The 21,929-nt window shown below is 38.5% G+C and overlaps 1 protein-coding gene across 1 annotated transcript in view; it reads left to right on the plus strand.

Moving 5' to 3' along the window:
- Nucleotides 1-21,929, plus strand: part of DACH2 (dachshund family transcription factor 2) — a 728,400-nt gene that overhangs the window by 329,769 nt on the left and 376,702 nt on the right. The window contains exon 3 of the mRNA XM_036304194.1: nt 1,503-1,615. Within this exon, the coding sequence (XP_036160087.1) occupies nt 1,503-1,615 (113 nt within the window). The remainder of the gene's footprint in view (nt 1-1,502; nt 1,616-21,929) is intronic.

The following is a 21,929-nucleotide window of genomic DNA, read 5'->3' on the forward strand; positions in this document are numbered from 1 at the left end:
TTTTTCAGTGATTTTGGAACTTTAGGGCACTTGAAGTAAATAGCATATTTCTCTCATGACTGGCCTTTAAAATAGTTAGGGAGCCATAAAACAGAGCAAGGGCAAACAAGATAACAACACTGAATTAAATAAAATAAATTATGGCCCAGAATCAAGTAGAAAGAGGGAGAGGAGAGTCAGTTTATAAAATTGAAACATTAAATGAGAAAAACAGACTCTTTTGTGCTAGACTGATATACAGTATTGATGCACAATGAAAGAAAATAACACCAGCAGTATATGAAAAATGAACTGGGTAATGGTACCTCTGTGTAAGGTTGCTAGAAGTTGTCTTCATTTAACATCAGAGTTTCTCTTACATTGATGGAGCGCTTTGCTACTGCAAAATTGATAGAGTAAGATTCAACTTAAATTTCTTTATGAACCAAAAGTCATTTTTGGAAGTGTTCTCTATCTGAACCTCATACATTTTTGTGACTTGGGTTTTTTAATGTAGTATTTTTTGCAGTATTTTATCAAAAGACCTCTTATTCAATTTTGCAAACTGCATTTCTACTAAAAAGCAACAGCAATATATTAAGCAACATTCGAAAGTAATATTTGAAATATATTGGGTGACTTGAGAATGACTTGATGCTATAAAGAGACTTATGTATCTCTTCATTGTAGTGACAGCTTCCAAATAATGTATTCAGTATACTGACTGTATTAGGGTACAAGATGAAGGTCAGGTACTGATTTCCTATTTCATTATTTTATGGATTAACATTTGCTACTGCAATTCCTGAACTGTTCACACTAGGGTGAAGAATGTGCAAGTGGACTAGGTTAAGTTAATGTTATAAGTTTAGCCTCAACTCATCAGTTAAAATCACCAATCAACTTGTGAAAGAAGACAGCCTAGATTGCAAAGGTGGTAGCTTTTTCTAGTACAGCCACTCCAAGAGAGTGCACTGCTAGTTATACAGCCTGGTTTTAAAAAGTTGGAAAAAAAATCTACTGAGAGTGGGGGTCTTTTGTTCCTTGTGTGCTCTGGCAATTGTGGAAATGCTAATAAACATCAGTTCTTACTCTATATCTCTCAACTCTTTACCCCTTACCTCTGGCATGCTGGACAGAGACTTAATCACTTCACAGTCCATACAATTTTAACTCTGTGATCTCAGATCTCAGTAGCATGTATTAATACCAGGGATCAAGTGTAGCTTTAACAGCAGGGAGTAAGTGGGTTTCTCATAACAGGTAAACTGTATTGCAAAGTACTAGCTTATAAATGGATTCTAAAATAGAAATTGATATTTTATAGTTATATTTTTTGCCATATTTTGGGAAATTTAGTGAGAAGGAAAATACTGGTCTTTTAGTAATCAATGAACATAGTCTTTAATATAAAATTCTATCAATCTTGCCAATTAAGATTTAGGAGGCAAATGTAGTAAGCAATTGTATTTGCAAAAAGTGTACATTTTTAACCTGATCTTTGTTGTTCTGTTTTTCAACAGTTCAAGGCCTGGCAGGCCTCCTAAACGTTCCTTGGGAGTGTTGCAGGACAATGCGCGCCTTCTGCCACATTCAGTTCCAGGCCTCTTATCACCAGGACTTATCACTCCCACAGGTAATAAAATCCATCCCATGATCTGCCTTGTCTCTTTATGCTGCTCAGCATTTGAAATAAACTAATATTGATCTAACCGCTTTGTCCTTCAGAGCTTTTCAAGATTTACTAGAGGTTATGTTATTGAATTTTTTGAGTATTCATGTAAACAGTTTTGTTACTCTAGTGACTCAAATCAAATGGATATGACTTAAAAAACTAATTATTTTCTTGCAGAAAATCACTTTTAAAACTTTATTTTGTGTATGTATGTATGTATATATGTATGTATGTATGTATGATTATGTGTATTGGGAAAGGGGTTTAGGGGAGGCACACTGGCCAAACTAGCATTGTCTCAAATCCTTCTAGGATTTGATGCAGCACACGTGCTTACTTATATGTTTCAGTAAAATTTTTTGTTTGCTTGTTTTTCAAGGGTTCTGAGCATCTGTGAATCTTGTGCAAGATATTACTCCAGGTTAAAAAGTAGAAAGAAGATGCACTTCTGGTATAGAAACCTTATGATTAGAAAAAAAGAAAGTGCAAGTTGTCATTCTCTTAAATCATAATTCAGTGTTTTTCATTGAACACTGATAAACAGTGCTCCCATAAAAGTATCTCATAAATTAGCATTGAACTTTTTTGATTTTCTAAATAATAACCTAAAAGTATACAAAACACTTAAGCTTAATATTTATTTAATTAAAACTTTAAAATAATTAGAGTTATGTGGTAGAAACTGAATTTAATAACAATGAGACCTTTATAAATTAAATGATACAAATATTTACAAAGCACTTACTGTATTTTGGATATTAGGTCCAAGATAATGCACAATTATGAGTAACATTCTTTGTCATAATAGAATTAGGGAGAAGGACATTTAAACTAATAATTTCTTTAAAGTGTGGTAGGGACTATAATGCAAGTATATACAAGGTACTATAAGATCACAGAAAAGGGAGCAACTAAATCAATTTGGTAAATTGGGTAATATGCAGAGGGATAGGAACTTTGGATCTATGTCTTATAGAATGAGTTTTAGACAAGTGGAGAATCATGGGGAAAACATTCTAAGCAGAGAGAATATAGACAGATATAAATTGATGAGAAATAGCTTGGTGTGCTAGGGGAAATGACAATTAATTTGAAGATACAGGAGCAGAGATTTGAGGTTAGAGACTCATAGGTGATATGTTTAGAATAGAAGGGGTTAGAAAAGACAACTTGTGAAGTTAGCCTTTTATTTATTATGTTTAGCCTTCTAAGATTTTTCCTATAGACCACTGGTTTCTAAAGTGTCTTTCAAGGACTTTCCTTACTGGCTGACATGAAATTGGTGAAGTACTTTTTTTTCAGGTTCCCCATTTCTGCCTCAATTAAAATTTTACATGTTCTAATTCATATAGGATTTCCTTTAAATAAATAAAAAGTTGCTCTAAGTAAAAGGAACCACTGCTAAAGTAAATGAGTAAATATTCTAAAAACAATGAGTATAGATCAGTGGTTCTCAACCTGTGGGTCGCGACCCCTTTGGCGGTTGAAGGACTCTTTCACAGGGGTCACCTAAGACCATCCTGCATATCAGATATTTACGTTACGATTCATAACAGTAGCAACATTACAGTTATGAAGTAGCAATGAAAATAATTTTATGGTCGGGTCACAACATGAGGAACTGTATTTAAAGGGCCAGAAGGTTGAGAACCACTGGTATAGAGGGTTAATTGCAATGAAGGCAATAATGGGAAGGGGATCAGTTGCTATAGTTAAAGGCAGAAATACTGAAGACCTGAACTAAAGATAATTCAATTTAGTGGAAAAACGTTTCAGGTTGGTTTAGTAATTAGTATTAATTACATCACACTTGATACTTGATTAAAATATAGGGTGAGAAGATGAAATATAGGATGATTCATGTCTAGTTTGGGTGGAAAGCTGGATAATGGTGACGTTAGCTAAGATAGAGAATTTAGGAAAAGACTCAGGCAATGGGGGTTAGATAATGACTTTTTTATTCTTTAAGTACTTATAAACAAAGTCTAATACAAGATGAAAGTGTATATAAGTAATATAGAGGGAATAATGTGCCAAGAATGTATCTTGGTGTTCAATAACTGATCATCTATTTCTTGAAAGAGCCTAGAAATAGTAGCCTGCAAATAATCATATCTGTGTCCAGATTTTGAGGGAGTACATATATGAAAGAAAAAAAGAATTTAAAAATTGCCTTGAAGCTAATATATTATTGAGTAACTTTAGTACCCTATCTATTGAGGAAAACCTGTTAAGTTATATTGAGTTCCTATTATGTACCAGGCATGGGTGCTAAGTGTTTTATGTGTATTTTATGGAATCTCATAATAGCCTTGTGAATGGTATCTTTATTATTCAAGTAAAAATTTATGGCTCAGAGAATTTAATTGTTTATGATCACAAAACAGTTGAGTGGCAGAACTGAGTTTCAAACCCAGGTCTTTTAACTACAGAGCCAATACTATTTTGTCATCATCATGATATCTTTTTTTTTTAAAATATATTTTATTGATTTTTTACAGAGAAGAAGGGAGAGGGATAGAGAGTTAGAAACATCGATGAGAGAGATCGACCAGCTGCCTCCTGCACGCCCCCCAGTGGGGATGTGCCCGCAACCAAGGTACATGCCCTTAACTGGAATCGAACCTGGGACCCCTGAGTCCGCAGGCCGATGCTCTATCCACTTAGCCAAACCGGTTCGGCCATCATCATGATATATTATAGAGCATGTAAAAATCCAGTGTGAGGCTTTCATCTCTTCTTACTTTACTTGGCCATATATGCTTCAGATAGTGGAGCCTTCTTCCTTAGATTATAGCTTTCCCTCCTACAATTTGGATTTACCAAAAAGAGACCCATTGAAACAAAACTCTTTAATTTTTAAATTATGCTTGCACCCAGAATCTACACATATAAAGAGGTAATATGCTAATTTGTCCATGATGGTGTCTTCATAAGGACCTATATGCATATTGATGTACGCACAGCAAGGGGTGGGCGGCTGGAGCCAAATTCCCGGGGTCCTGAGGAAAGCATTTGACAGGAGCCTGGACTCCGAAGAAGAAAGAGGAAACAGCCATGGGGAGCTCTTCCAACCCCCCTGCATAGACACTCTACCCCAGCCCCCGCACCCCTGGGTGGATGGATGAACACCCTACCCCAACCCCCATACCCCAGGGGGACAGGAGGCTGACAGGATGGGGAGAAGAGCCAGCCTAGAGGGTAGCTGCAGCCCACACCTCAAACTCCCGATCTCTTCCCCCGCCATCCCCGCCTGGGTTCCCACAGCAATAGCACACCAGCAACCAACCATCAGCACTCCTTAGGCACCTGGGGCCTGCGGCCCACAGCTGCTGGGCCCCCTCCACTGGGGTCAGGCACGCCTCCCCTCCCTACAACTCCAGACCTGAGTGGAGTCAGGCCTGAGTGGCCCCCCAGTGTCAGACCACCCCCCTCACCCGCCCCGCCCCAGCAGCAGCGCTGTCTCTGCAGAGGAAGCTCACTGAACCTCACTGGGGGCATGGCTAAACCAGCCCTCCTAGCCCACCTGGCTCTACCCTGGCCCAACCCCCACCCCACTTTAGGAGATTGGAGCTCCGCCCTGAGCAGGTACAGCTGTGAAACAGCCACGTACAATTTAAAGAATGGTGCCAAGCAGGAAGGTTTGACAGTTACTCCCCCTTCAGCCTCGCTGCCCTCTTAGTGCCCCCCTAACTCCTTGTCCCCCACCAGTGCCTCCAGGGATGACCACCGCTACAGGACTTCTGGCCAGAGCCTGCCCCTCTGAGGCCTGTGGGACCCTCTGCAAAGCTTCCATAACTACCGTCCCAGGAAACAATCATGCCCTCCTTCCCTAATCAGCACCTGCTACCTGCGAGGGTGCCTGTGGGCAGTTGGGGGTGATCAGACTGGCAGGGGGGGCAGTTGGGGGTGATCAGGCTGGCAGGCAGAGTGGTTAGGGGTGATCAGGCAGGCAGGCAGGCAGGCAGGTGAGCGGTTAGGAGCCAGCGGTCCAGGATTGTGAGAGGGATGTCCGACTGCCAGTTTAGGCCTGATCCCGGCAGTCATACATCCCCCTGAGGAGTCCCAGATTGGGGAGGGTGCAGGCCAGGCTGAGGGACACCCCCTTGTGTTAGAATTTTGTGCACCGGGCCACTAGTCTATATAATAAAAGCCTAAGCAACCATTACAGTGGAATGACCAGAACGACCAGTCACTATGATGTGCACTGACCACCAGGGGCAGATGCTCAATGCAGGAGCTGTCCCCTGGTCGTCAGTGCACTTCCACAGGGGGAGCACCACTCAGTCAGAAACCAGGCTCATGGCTGGTGAGTGCAGCGGTGGTGGTGGGAGCCTCTCTTGCCTCTGTGACAGTGCTAAGGAGCAGTGAGCTGAGCAGTAAGAAGCAGTGAGCAGGCAGGCGGTAAGGAGTGAAGGGTTCCAGACTGCAAGAGGGTGCAGGCGGGGCTGAGGAACCCCCCCACCCCCAGTGCATGAATTTTGTGCATCAGGCCTCTAGTGAAATGATAATGATAATGTGGGGTAAGGGGGTGAGAAGAGATTAATCAAAGAATTTATATGCATACATACATAATCCATGGATACAGACAATAGTGCAGTGAGTGCCTGGTGGATGCAGGTGCAGGATGGAGCAAGTCAATGGGAAAAAAGGGGACATCTGTAATACTTTCAACAATAACGATAAATTTTAAAAAATGAAAATGAATTCAGGCATATCTAAGTATCAAAATCCAAATGACAGGTCAAATTATTCTACTTTCATTCATGTGTGTAAATATTTTATTGAAATGAAAACAATGTGATAGAAGATGAGATATGTAATTGATTGTGAGATAAAAGGACATTCATTTGAAATTACTATAAAGTATATTCTTATCCTATGCAAATTCTCATTTGTGAATATACTTCATGATTTTAATAAAGTATTACAAAAATAACATTAAGGTTTTAAATATCTTATTGTTTGAGAATAAATTTAATTGTTAAAAAAAAGAAAACATACTGAAATGTGTTGAAATTTCTCTCAGATAGAAATAAAAGTGTCAGAAATCCTATCTAATAAAAGAGAAACATGGTAATTGGCATACGACCGCTACCCTTCCCATTGGCTAATCAGCGAGATATGCAAATTAACTGCCAGCCAAGATGGCGACCGGCAGCCAGGCAGCTTGAAACTAACATGAGGCTTGCTTGCTTCAGTGACGGAGGAAACCAACGTTCCCCCGTCTGCCTTGCCGGCCTCTGAGCCTGCAGTTTAAAAAACATTGTAACAAATATAGAAGCTAAACAAAACCCCAGAAACCTGCTTTCAGCGAGCCGGGATCTCAGAGCTGGAATTGATACCGAGTTTCGATTATAGAACCTAAACAATCCAGATACCTGCTTTCAGCAGCGGATGCCTAAGAGCTGGAGCCTCAGAGCTAAAGCTGGCCCAGAATAAAAAAAAAGAAAAGAAAAAAAGGAGCAGTTGGGAGCTTCAGTTCCAGCCTGAAAACAGCCCTCAGCCCCTCACTCAGACTGGCCAGGCACCCCAGTGGGGACCCCCACCCTGAAGGGTGTGTGACCAGCTGCAAACAGCCATCATCTCCTCACCCAGGCTGGCCAGGCACCCCAGTGGGGACCCCCACCCTGATCCAGGACACCCTTCAGGGCAAACCAGCCGGCCCCCACACATGCACCTATATAGTAAAAGGGTAATATGCCTCCCAGCCCCGGGATCAGCGGAGCCGCGAGGCTTCCCAGCACTGGGATCAGCGTGACAGGGGGCAGCGCCCAAACCCCCTGATTGCCCTGCAGCTCTGTGTGTGACAGGGGGCGGGGCCACAACCTCCCTATCTGCCCTGCTCTGTTCCTGACAGGGGAAGGTGCCCCAACCCCCTGATTGCCCTGCGGCTCTGTGTGTGACAGGGTGTGGTGCCCCACCTCCCCCACCCCACAGGCCCTGCTCTGTGTGTGACGGGGAAGAGCCATAACCTCCCCATTGGCCCTGCCCTGAGTGTGACAATGGCGGCACGCCAACTCCCCTATGGGCCCTACTCTGTGAGTGACAGCGGGGAGCTCCCCAACCCCCTGATGGGCCCTTCTCTGTGCGTGACAGGAGGGAGCTCCCCAATCCCCTGTTCGGCCCTGCTCTGTGCGTGACAGGGGACAGCGCCCCAACCCCCTGATCAGCCCTGCTCTGTGTATGACAGGGGGTGGCCCCACAACTCCCCAATCGGCCCTACCCTGAGCGTGACTGAGGGTGGCATCGCAACCTCCCAATCCGCCCTGCTCTGTGCATGACAGGGGGTGGCACCCCAACTCCCTAATCGGCCCTGCTCTGAGCCTGACCAGGGACTGCACCTAGGGATTAGGCCTGCCCTCTGCCACCCGGGAGCAGGCCTAAGCCAGCAGGTCGTTATCTCCCGAGGGGTCCCAGACTGCAAGAGGGCACAGGCCGGGCTGACGGACCCCCCGCTCCCCCCCGAGTGCACAAATTTTTGTGCACCAGGCCTCTAGTAATGATAATAATGACCAAGGGCTGTAAACAAATTTAAACCAGAGTTGTAAAATATCTATTTAGCAGTAGTAAAAAGTGTAAGTAAATGTCATATTTTTATTTCCGTTCTTTGATGTTTTTTTCTGATCTTGATTCTAAAAAACAAACACCTGTATTGTTGAAAGTATTACATAAGTCACCCTCCCCCCCTCCATTGACCACTTCTAGCCTGCCCTAGGCCATCACCATCACCCTATTGTCAGGGTCCATGGATTATGCATATATGCATACAGGTACTTTGGTTGATCACTTCCCAACACCCACCCAATCTGCCTTGGGTCTGAGATTCAAAAGTCTGTTGCATGCTTGAATGTCTCTGGATCTATTTTGTTCATCAGTTGATTTTGTCCATTAGGTTCCTCATATGAAAGAAATCATGTGATACTTGTATTTCTATGATGAGCTTATTTTACTTAGCATAATACTCTCTAAGTCCCCCCATGCTGTCTCAAAGGGTAAGACATCATTCTCTTTTATAGCTGCATAGTATTCCATATTGGAAACACACCACAGCTTTTTTATCCAGTCATCTAATCATGGGCAGTTGGGCTGTTTCCAGATCTTAGCTATTGTAAAATGAGCTGCTATGAACATAAAGGTGCATATATTCTTTCTGATTGATGTTTCTGGTTTATAAGGATATATCCCTAGTGTGGTATCACTGGATCAAATGGCAGTTCCATTTTTAATTTTTTGAGAAAACTCCATACTGTTTTTCATTATGGCTGCACCAGTCTGTATTCCCATTATCAGTGTACTAGGATTCTCTTTTCTCCACATCCTCACCAGCACTTATCATTTGTTGATTTGTTAAAGGTAGCCATTCTGAAAAGTGTAAGGTGATATTTCATTATCTTTTTAATGTGTATCTCTCTAATGATCAGTGACTTTGAGCATTTTTCAATATGTCTTTTGGCCTTCTGTATGTCCAATTTGGAAAAGTGTCTATTTAGGTCCTTTGCTCATTTTTTAATTGGATTGTTCGTCTTCCTTTTGTTAAGTTGTATAAGTTCCTTGTATATTTTGGCTATTAGCCCTTTATCAGATGTATCATTGGCAAATATGTTCTCCCATACAGTGGGCTCTCTTTTCATTTTGTTGGCTTATTTTGCTGTGCAGAAGCTTTATATTTTGATGTAGTCCCATTTATTTATTTTCTCCTTAGTTTCCCTTTCCTTAGGAGATGTATCCACAAACATATTGCTATGAGAGATGTCTAAGTTTTTGCTGCCTATATCTCCTTCTAGGATTTCTATGGTTTCACAACTTAATATTTAAATCTTTTACCCAGTTTGAGTTTATTCTTGTGCATGGTGTCAGTTGGTGGTCCAGTTTCATTTGTGGGTTTGTTTGTTTGTTTTTTTTTTGCATATATCTTTACAATGTTCCCAACACCATTTATTGAAGAGACTGTCTTGATTCCATTGTATGCTTTTATCTCCTTAGTCAAATATTAATGAGCATAATGGCTTGGGTAGATTTTTGGGGTCTGTGTTCTGTTCCATTGTTGTATATGCCTGTTCTTTTGCCAGTACCAGGCTGTTTTGATTACAATGGTGTTGTGGTATAACTTAGTACCTGGTATTGTGTTCCTTCTAACTTTGTTCTTCTTTCTCAAAATTGCTGCAACTATTTGGGGTCTTTTTTGGTTCCATATAATTTTTGGAGTATTTTCTAATTCTGTGACATGTGCCATTGGCATTTTAATAGCATTGAATCTATAGATTGCTTTGGGTAGTATGCACATTTTAATGATGTTCATTCTACCAATCCTTGAACATGGTACATTTTCCCACTTCTTTATATCTCCGTCTATCTCTTTTTTCAACCTCCTATAGGTATGTCTTTTACTTCCTTGGTTAAGTTTATTCCTAAGTATCTTATATTTTTGTTGCAATGGTAAAATGGGAATTTTTACCTTCTCTTTCTGATAATTAATTATTGGTGTATAAAAATGCCATGATTTCTGGGTGTTAATTTTGTATCCTGCTACATTGCTGAATTCATTTATTAAATCTAGCAGTTTTTTGATGGAGTCTTTAAGGTTATCTATGTGCAGTATCATGTCATCTGCAAGTAATGAGAGTTTTACATCCTCCTTTCCAATTTAGATGCTTTTTTATATTTTCTTCTTGCCAACAGCAGTGGCTAGCACTTCCAGGACTATGTGGAATAAGAGTGGCGAAAGCAGACATCACTGTCTTGTTCCTGTTCTTAGGGGAAATGGTTTTAGTTTTTGGTGCTTAAGTATGATGTGAGCTGTAAGTTTGTGATATATGCTCTTTATTATGTTGAGGTATGATCCCTCTATTGCCACTTTGGTGAGCTTTTTTCTTAAAAATGGTGTTGAATTTTGTGGAATGCTTTTCAGCATCTATTTATATGATCATTTGGTTTCTGTCTTTCAATTTGTTTATGGTATGTATCTTATTTATTGATTTGTGAATATTATACCAGCCTTGCATCCCTGGAATAAGTCCCACTTGGTCATGCTGTATGATCTTTCTCAGGTATTACTGGATCCAATATGCTAATATTTTGTTAAGGATTTAGCATCTATGTCCATCAGGGTTATTGACCTGTAATTGTCTTTCTTTTTAGTGTCTCTACATGGCTTTGGATTAGGGTAATAGGTTGAAAGTGTTTCTTTCTCTTAGATTTTTTGGAATAGCTTGAGAATATGTGCTAATTCTTTGAATGTTTCATAAAACTCCCCCGTGAAACCTTCCAGACCAGGGGTTTTGTTTGCTGTGAGGTAATTATTATTATTATTATTATTACTATTAATAATAATAATATTATTATTACATTTCAATTTCATCAGTTGTTACTGACCTATTCTGATTTTCTGATTCTTCCTGATGCAATTTTGGAAGATCATTTTTTTTTCTAGGAATTTGTCCATTTCATCCACATTGTCAAGCTTGTTGGCAGATAGTTGTTAATGGTATTTTGTTATAATACTTTGTATTTCTGTGGTGTCAGTTGGTACTTCACTGCTTTCATTTCTGATTTTATTTATTTGAGTCCTCTTTCTTTGTTTCCTTATGAGTGTGACTAAAAGTTCACCAGCCTTGTTTATCTTTTCAAAGAACCATTTCTTAATTTTATTGACATTTGCTATTGTGGTTGTTTTTAGTCTCTATGTCATTTATTTCTGCTCTGATCTTTATTATTTTGTTTCTTCTACTTACTCTGGGCTTTTTGTTGTTGTTTTTCTTATTCTTTAAGTTGTAGGGTTAAATAGCTTATTATTAATTGTTCTTGTTTTTTGAGGTAGGCATATAGTGCTATGAACTTCCTTCACAGGACTGCTATGGCTGTCTCCTAGAGAATTTGGGTTGTTGTGTGTTCATTTTCATTTGTTTTCATGGTTTTTTAATTTTTTTCTTGATCTCATTTGTAACCAATTTAATGTATACTAACATGATATTTAACCTCCATGTGTTTGAATGTTTTTGAGTGTTTTTACTGTAGTTGATTTCTAATTCCATGCCAGTGTGATACAAGGAGATATTTTATATGACTTCAATCTTCTTGAACTTGTAGAGATTTTTGTCTCCTAACATGTGGTCTATCTTTGAGAACTATACATGTGCAATTGAGAAGAATGTATATTTAGAAGTTTTGGGAGTGAAATGTTTTGTAAATGTGAATGAAATCTATCTGATCCAGTGTGTCATTTATAGTCAATGTTTCCTTGTTAATTTTTTATCTGGAAGATCTATCCAGTGAAGTCAGTGGGGGTATTAAAGTTCCATACTATGACTGTATTGCTGTTGATCTCGCCCTTGAAATTAGCCAGAATTTGTATGTATTTAGGTGCCCCTATATTGGGTTTATATATGTTTACCATCATTATATCCTCTTGTTGCATCAATCCCTTTAGTATTATTTAGTGAACTTTATTGTCTCTTGTGATGGCCTTCATTTTGAAGTCTATTTTGTCAGATATTTGTATTGCTATGGCAGCTTTTTGTTCATTTCAATATGCATGGAAAATATTTTCCATCCCTTCACTCTCATCTTATGTGGGTCTTTTGTTCTGAGGTGGGTCTCTTCTAGACAGCATACATTTGGGTCATCTTTTTGTATCCATTCAGCCACTCTGTGTTTTTTATTGGAGTATTTAGTCCTATATTTACATTTAAGGTTATTCTTGATGGGTACTAATTTATCACCATTTTAATTCTTTACGTCTATGTCTCTCTCTCTCTCTCTCTCTCTCTCTCTCTCTCTCTCTCTCTCTCTCTCTCTTTCTCTTCTCCATTTCTTCTTCTTACAACAATCCCTTTAGCATTTCTTGTTGTGCTGGTTTGGTGGTGATTAACTCCTATATCCTTTTATTTTCTGGGAAGCTCTTTATTTAATTATCTATTTTGAATGATAGACTTGCTGGATATAGTAATATTGGTTTCAGATCCTTCCTTTTTACTACCCTGACTACTTCATGCTATTCCCTTCTGGACTGTAGAGTTTCAGATCAGAAATTAACTGACAGCTTTATGGGAGCTTCTTTATATGTAACATATTGCTTTCTTCTTGCTGCCTTTAAGGTTCTTCCTTTGTCTTTAATTTTTGGCATTTTAATTATGATGTGTCTAGGCATGGGCCTGTTTGAATTTTTCTAGCTTGGAACTCTCTGTGCCTCCTGAACTTGTGTGACGTTTTCCTTCACTAGTTTAGGGAAGTTTTTTGACGTTATTTCTTCTCACAGGTTCTCTATCCCTTGCTCACTTTCTTCTCCTTCTTGTTCTTTTATGATGTGAATATTTTATTTCATGTTGTCCCATTGTTCCCTTAAACTTTCTTCCCGTTTTCTAATTGTTGTGTGTGTTTTTTTCTTTTTGATTCTCTGATTGAGTGATTTTTTTCTATCCTGTCTTCTAAATCATCAATTCAATCGTTGGCTTCCTCTAATCTGCTGTGTTTTCTTTTCAATATATTCATTATTGGTACTATGTCATTCTTTATTTCTGATGAGTCCTTTCTCATAATTACTATATATTTTCTTATGCTGTTGAGCATCCTTGCTATCATTATTCTGAACTATATATCTGATAAATTTCTTTTTTTCCATTTCATTTAGCGTTTTTATGGAGAATTATCTTGTTCTTTAATTTTTTGTTTGTTTGTTTGTTTGTTTTTTTGGCTCATTATTTTGGCTGCCTGTTTGTGTTTGTGTCTATGTATTAGGTAGATCTGCTATGACTCCAAATCTCTAGTGCAGGACAATATCAGATGCTGTTTGTAACTGGCCCTGAGTACCCTGTTTGGAGCTACCAGTAGTCCACAGTTTGTGGCTACCTGTACTGGTGCTGGGTGCCTTTGGAAAGGACCAACATGTGCACCAAGGTCTGCTTTTCCTAGCCCTGGGCCCAGAATTGGATCAGGCAGAGTATTAAAGCCTCAAGAGACCTGCCTCTGCCTGCAGTCTGATTGTTGCTCAGTCTTGATTAGCCTCAGACTATCAGTCACATGGGGGGACAGAAGTTTCTCAACAGGGTGAAGCAATTGCTTCTGTCTGCAGGCTGATTGTTATTCTCAGTCTCTGAATTGGCTTCAGGAACTCCACAGGTTGGGGCTAGGGATTTTCCAATAGGGTGGGGCAATTGCTCCCCCCCCCCCAGGCAAAATCTGCCTAGATGGTAAAGGTCTGCTGGAGAAAGATATGCTCTGCAGTATGAATGAATGACTCAGCACAGGAAACCCGGGTGTCTGCCTTCCAGCTCTAACCCCAGAGCCACCAACCCTCCTCACACAGCTCCAGTCCACTCTTCCCTTCTTCTGCCAGAGCCCAAGGTGAATGGCTGCTCATGAAATTATGTGTGTTGTCCCCTTAAGAGGGTGCCTGCATTTCCAGCCATCTCTCTCTGGCAGACTGCAACCACACTACTTTTTATAGCCAGATGTTCTGTGAGCACCTTTCTCAGTTCTGGCTCTCTGGTTTTGGGAATACAGCTTAGGTTTAGACCCCAGAGTTCTCAGTGGGAACCCCCCACAGCTGAGATATCCCTCTGAAACTTCAGCTGCTGTCTGTGGGAGCCTGGACAACACTCTTGTGCCTCCGCCCTTCCTACTAGTCTCTATGCGGTCTTCACTTTCCATCCTTGTTTATCAGGGTTCTCTTCAGCTAGTCTTCAGTTGATTATTCAGGATTATTTTTCTTTATTTTAGTTATAATTCCAGTTTGATCTTGGAATCACGTCAGTGTAGCTTATTCCCCTGCCATTTTGGAATCCCCAAATACTATGTTTTTAATACTTCAAAAAAATAAAGATAGGCAAAGGATTGAATGGGTAAATACATGAACACCTTTGTTTAAATGGGAGAAGGTAGAAAAAAAAACATTAATCGGGGGTAAGAGGTGGAGTTTGCCCAGCTCTACAGTAATTCCTCTTCTTAGCTTCCTGGAATTTATTTTATGAGCCAAAGACTATCCTACTTAAATATAGTGAGAAAAATGCTCTGTAATACCAAGTAGAAATAATTTTGGGATTACACATTATTTTGGATTAGACATACTATTTAACCCCTCAATTAGCAAAGATAGAGATAAAATAAATTCTCCATTTAGCTATTAGCACATTTCATATTTGACATGATATTTACTATGCATTACAAACTTAACTTACTTTAATTTTATTTAAAATATTTTTGAAAAATTCAGTTGATTTTTTGTTGTTGTTGTTAAATTGTTAATCATCACCCTAGGATATTTTTTCATTGATGTTTTTAGAGAGAGTGAAAGGGAGTGGGAGAGACAGTGAGAGAACCATTAATGTAAGAGAGACACATTGATTGTTTGCCTCCTGCATGTGCCCCGACAGGTGCCAGGGATCTAGCCTGCAACTGAGATATGTGCCCTTGACATGAATCAAACCCAAGACCCAACAATCAGTGGGCTGATGCTCTAACCACTGAGAAAAACTGGCTAAGGCTCAGTTGACATTTTTAATATGGTTTGTTGTAGGTTGGAAATTATGATTTTTTCCCCCCAAATCATTATTTACATGTTTTACAATAATTTCTGGTTGTAGGTCCCTACATTTCAAATATTTTTTGTAAAGAAGGAGATAATGTTATATAGCTGTGTATAATTTTACATAAAACTCGCAAATAAACTATTGTAAAGAGTCAGCTGTCTTCTTTTACAATTTTATATGTGTGAAGAAGCCTCTTTGAACCCTGCTAAGATTGCCTACATAGTGGAACTTGTTCTACATTTGTTTATATTATTTCTTTCCATTTATAACTTAAAAATAGGGTCTAAAGGTTACAAAATAAAATGATCACGGTCTCTTTTAAAATATTGTGATGTTTTTTGTACATTATATTGGCCTTTAAATTGTTATTTCTCCCCAGCAATTTCAAGCCAAAAAAAATGCAAGTGAAAAGATTTAGATATTATTACACTAACATTCTTGTATTTATTTAAGAATAGTTTTCAGTTTATTCACATAGTTATCATGTAAATCTTTTAAATTCAGAATATTTTCTGGTATGCTATATTGTTTTATCTGCTTAGCATAAAGGTTTATTTTAATTTCTATTTTATATTATTTTGTTTCCTTTTTTTGATTTGTATTTTTTTATTTCAAAAAATGTTTATTTTCTTCATGCTTATATTCCCATATATAATGAAACTTAATTAATTCAAACTTCACTTATTCAGAATTTGAGATGATTCAGACAACAGCTATGCTAAGATTTCTAATATTAATAAAAACATATTTTTAGCAAATTAAAATGACAAACAAGAAATCTCCCCCCCCCCACACCGTGTGTGTGTGTGTGTGTGTGTGTGTGTGTGTGTGTGTGTGTTAATGTTTGCATGGGGGTAGCAGGGGTGGGGAAACTTTTTGACTCGAGGGCCACAATGGGTTCTTAAACTGGACTCAGAAGGAGGAGCTGCGGCTGTGTTTCCCGACGTTGCCATGTTAACACTGCTGCTGGTGAAGGAGCGGAGGGGAGAGCAAGAGAACCCTGTGCTCTTTCAGCTCCGCGGGCCCGATAGAACAGCCGAAGGGGCCGGATCCCGCCCACGGGCCTTAGTTTGCCCACGGCTGGGGTAGAGCCATTAAAACACTTGGTTGGTTTAAATGTACTTAGGTGTTGCCCTAACCGGTTTGGCTCAGTGGATAGAGTCGGCCTGCAGACTCAAGGGTTCCAGGTTCGATTCTGGTCAAGGGCATGTACCTTGGTGGTGGGCACATCCCCAGTGGGGAGTGTGCAGAAGGCAGCTGATTGGTGTTCCTCTCTCATTGATGTTTCTAACTCTCTATCCCTCTCCCTTCCTCTCTGTAAAAAATCAATAAAATATATTTTAAATATATTTAGTTGTCTAAAGCTTGTTTTAAAAAGATCTGTTTCTATATAACTAATCAGCATACTAATTACTGATGATAGCTCTTTATTCACTAAGACAAAACTCATAGAATCTATTCTTTTTTTAAAATATATTTTATTGATTTTTTACAGAGAGGAAGGGAGAGGGATAGAGAGTCAGAAACATTGATGAGAGAGAAACATTGACCAGCTGCCTCCCGCACCCCTCCCCACTGGGGATGTGCATGCAACCTAGGTACATGCCCTTGACCGGAATCGAACCCGGGACCTTTCAGTCCGCAGGCTAACGCTCTATCCACTGAGCCAAACCGGTTAGGGCATAGAATCTATTCTTGACAATATTGTTTGATATTGATTTAAATATTATATCTATGTAACTATAAAATCTATATATATCCTCTATATCTATAAAGATATATGTGCATTCATTCTTTTCATTTAACATATTTTTTTAAATTTTGTTTTAATGCTTAAAGTATTACAAAGAGTATTACATATGTCTCCTTTTTCCCCCACTTGACATTCCCCCGGCCTCCCCTACCCCCCAGTGTCTTATGTCCATTGGTTATGCTTATATGCATGCATACAAGAATTCGGTTGATCTCTTACCCACCCCCCCTCCGCAACCCTCCCCAGGCTTCCCACTCTAGTTTGACAGTCTGTTCAATGTTGCTCTGCCTCTGTATCTATTTTTGTTCATCAGTTTATAATGGTCTTTATTATCCATAAATGAGTGAGATCATGTGGTATTTTTCTTTCATTGACTGGCTTATTTCAGTTAGCATAATGCTTTCCAGTTCCATCCATGCTGTTGCAAATGGTAAGAATTCCTTCTTTTTTACAGCAGCATAGTATTCCATCGTGTAGGTGTACCACAGTTTTCTAATCCATTCATCTACTGATGGGCACTTAGGCTGTTTCCAGATCTTAGCCATGGTGAATTGTGCTGCTATGAACATAGGGATGCATTTATCCTTTCTGATTGGTGTTTCTGGTTTCTTGGGATATATTCCTAGAAGTGGGATCACTGGATCAAATGGGAGTTCCGTTTTTAACTTTTTGAGGAAACTCCATACTGTCTTCCATAGTAGCTGCACCAGACTTCATTCCCACCAGCAGTGCATGAGTGTTCCCTTTTCTCCATATCCTCTCCAGCACTTGTCGTTTGTTGATTTGTTGATGATAGCCATTCTGACTGGTGTGAGATGATACCTCATTGTTGTTTTGATTTGCATCTCTTGGATGATTAGTTACTTTGAGCATGTTTTCATATGTCTCTTGGCTTTCTGAATGTCCTCTTTTGAAAAGTGTCTATTTAGGTCCTTTGCCCATTTTTTTGATTGGATTGTTTATCTTCCTTTTGTTAAGTTGTAAGAGTTCCTTATAAATGTTGGAGATTAAACTCTTATCGGTGATAACAAGGGGAAATATGTTCTCCCATTCAGTGGGCTTTCTTGTTGTTTTGTTGATGGTTTAGAGATAGAGGAAGACATAAACAGATGGAAGAACATACCATGTTCTTGGGTTGGTAGAATCAACATCATTAAAATGTCCATACTACCCAAAGCAATCTATAAATTCAACGCACTTCCCAATAAAATACCAATGGCATATTTCACAGGCCTAGAACGAACTCTCCAAAATTTCAACAGGAATTTAAAAAAAAAGACCCAGAATAGCTACAGCGATCCTGAGAAAGAAGAACAAAGTAGGTGGGATCTCAATACCAGATATCAAGCTGTATTACAAAGCCACTGTTCTCAAAACTGCCTGGTATTAGCACAAGAACAGACATATAGATCAATGGAATAGAATAGAGAGCCCAGAAATTGATCTGAACCAATATGCTCAATTAATATTTGACAAAGGAGGCAAGAACATACAATGGAGTCAAGACAGTCTCTTCAATAAATGGTGTTGGGAAAATTGGATGGATACATGCAGAAAAATGAAACTAAATCACCAACTTACACCATACACAAAAATAAACTCAAAATGGATAAAGGACTTAAATGTAAGATGGGAAACCACAAAAATACTAGAGGAATCCAAAGGCAACAAAATCTCAGACATATGCCGAAGCAATTTCTTCACCGATACAGCTCCTAGGGCATTGGAAACTAAAGAGAAAATAAACAAATGGGACTACATCAAAATTAACATGTTTCTGAACGTCTATTCTACACCAAATACATGAGAAAAATTTGCAACACATTAAAATAAAATTTATTTTTTGAGTCAGAGTTTTCCCAAATTCTATTCAGGCTTTTCCCTGGTTATTACAAAATGATGAATTTTGACTGTGTTTTGCCTCCATATATTGAAGTACTGATTTTCTCATCTCATGTTTTTATCTGTTCCTGTTGTACAATCATTATCTTAATTCTGTACATTAATACATACTAACCCCTTTACATAGTATTTTCTGTAAAATCTTTTGGGCTATAGAGGTAGAAAAAAGAGGGAATATCTTCCCCATCTTTCTTTGCAGCTCTGCAGAAGCGGTAATATTCCTGGATCGCGCAGAAAGGATGGATTAGTCATGTGTGTCTTTGAATTTCTCCAAAATGGCTGCTCCCCATTCCTCAGCTTACGAAGCATTGCAAATAGACAGATGTGCAATTTGGCCTGAGATAGATTTAAACTGACAGTTTGCAAGGAAGTAATAAAGTCCTTCAGGTGAAATTCCTCTAGTGTTCATTCCTTAAAAGGTAGCAGTTTCTTTAGCTATTTTTTTCCTTTGAGCTCTATTGTGGCAAAATATTTTTTAGGAATTTCAGCTCTTATCCAAGTTCCTGAGTAAATGAACCCATAAAGATCCAATCCAGTAACAGTAGGTACAGCACTCAACTCAGTAATGGTAGAGCCATAAGTAGAGTCCTGCCAAGTCTTGGCAGCATGATATCAACTTCATGATAAGATACAATGTCAATTATCCTGATAGCATCATTGAAATCAGTGTCCCCTTCTTTGTATGATGCATTTCATTTTCTCACTCAATGAGTTTTGATGCTAAGAAGTGGTCAAAAGGAGGACAGATAGGTCCCAGGCCATTCTTGCATGATTCTAAAAAGGAGATATCAACCTAGAAAAAGAAAACCAAACCTTTTTGATGGTTGACTTAAAACATTTCTCTCCCTATGACTACCTTTGGGTTTTTTAATGAGCAATGTTGTAAAACATGCTTCATGTTATGCAAATGGAAACTGCTTTCATGTCATTACATTTTCTTTAATTTATTTCTTTTGTGCTCAAGAAGAAGTATTGGCCTAACAGGACCCAGAAGTTAAATTACTAATATTTTCTAACATAGAGTGGAGTTAGACTAGCATGTGGTTACAGTTTGTCTATTAAATAAAAAGCTTTACCATATCAGTTTATTAACAAGAACTCCGTTCCTTATATTAACTGAGTCTGGGTTTCACAAATGCTGATTTCTGTGATAATGTCTGTCAGTGAGTTTTAAATATGTATAATAATTATTTCAACCTAAAAATGTCTCCACCCAATTTTTAGATTCCTGACAATCATTTTTGTCTTGCATGAGTCACTTGTAGAGCAGAAACCATTGCTTATTTCCAATACAGGTGAAGGGGGAAGTTTGGAATTTAAGCAAACCTCACAGGTTGATAATGGTGATGCTGATAATTTCTATAGTGCTTTATAAAGCATTTCCACATATACAATGTGCATCTAAGGATATGCATTAGATTTAAGTTTAAAAAGAATGATTTTCAAATGTTTTCTCATTTTACACTCTCAGTAATCCTGTCAGTTTAGCATTAATATTTCTGATTAACGGATGAAGAAAGTGAGTTTTCAAGAAGTTAAATGAGTAACACCAAATCTCAGAGACAGTAAAGGGTGGAGCCAGAATTTCCAAACTCAGGTCTTTTGTTCATCAATACGATATTTTTGAAAATACTCTGTACTACACTTTTCATGCAAAAACTTAGTATTGAAAATGTGGGCTATAAATCTTCAGGAGCATATGCTTAAGTTACATATGAGAGATAACATGTCTGGTGTTTCAGAAATAGGAAATTCTTGAAGTAATCCATGTAGTTGACTGTTAGTGATAACAACTTCAAAAAATTAAACTTTGAACTTTTCCTTTCCTTTTTTGATCATTCTTAGAGAGTTTCCAGTATGTGACAGCTAGTACAATTAGATGTGGCTATAATTTTTCTAAGAAGTTTTAAAACAATCTTCTGAGTGATTGAATCTTACTTTTCCTGTAGAGAAAGGTAACAGTGCCAAGTCTTGAGTGAATTACTTTGATATATGTGACTAATGAATTAATATGATTAAGTTAATGAGAAATAAAATGTTGCCAAACTCCACTAGTCCGGCTGTAATACTGCTCCACATTTACAGTTATCGCTTCCTCCTGTGTTGAAAGGATCACTGATGACTACACACTGACATTGTGATAAATGATATATCCCACAGTGCCCTGATTTCCATCTGGTCAATCCTCAAACCATCCCCAAATGAGAGCTCTCATAAAAATCACAGACTCTCAAGCCAACTCTAGTGGATTATAGAAAGACACTTTTGCATCTCCCAGGCCCATCCCCCAACCCTGTTTTCCCCATTATACACACCATGAAATACACACCTCTTCACCACTACATGTGTCACTCATTCAGCTTGTACTATTTATACTGACTTGCTTTACCCAGGGGAGAAGCAGTACATTTAAACAGTACAATAAAACATTTCATTGTACAGTATGCCTGAGGGATGATGAGCTGCCTAGTCACTATTCTTTTGGAGGAAGTGGGTGGCTTTATTTAAATAGCACATTATATTAAAGCATGTAGTTAGGTTAATCAAAAAGTATTCTGTATAGTGATTTAAAAATACAGTGAGTGTCAATCATTCAATAAATCTTATAGGGCAAAATAAATTTCCTATCATTTTCTATGAAAAAGTTAAAGAGTAATAAGATTTAGCATCTACAGATATTACCTTCATGTTGTGATCAAAATGAGTAACAAAAAGTAGCCTTAATGCATAGTTCTCACCTTTTAAAAAATCTGTAGACAGTAAGATATCCTGCCATTTTAATCAACAAAAAGTTAGGGGTAGAGATTGTTTACCGTGTTGTTGGCGGTGAAATATATTGAGTGACTTCTTTGCTCTCATTTTATCAGTGTATAAATTTGGGATCATGTTTTACATTAATTTTGTTTATATTTAATGTAGGAAAATCCTGAGAGTTCTCAAGATGACAGAATTTTAATTGTACACTTATACACATACCTGAGTCAATGTAGATATTGCCCAAATATAGAGTTTAAGAATGTTATTAATATATGTTTTTCCTCTCTGAGAGATCTCATTTAATCTTCTTAATGTACACCTGAAAGTGGCAGGTGAG

Source organism: Myotis myotis, unplaced genomic scaffold (genome assembly GCF_014108235.1).
Source record: "Myotis myotis isolate mMyoMyo1 unplaced genomic scaffold, mMyoMyo1.p scaffold_m19_p_4, whole genome shotgun sequence".
In the NCBI taxonomy this organism is placed as follows: domain Eukaryota; kingdom Metazoa; phylum Chordata; class Mammalia; order Chiroptera; family Vespertilionidae; genus Myotis; species Myotis myotis.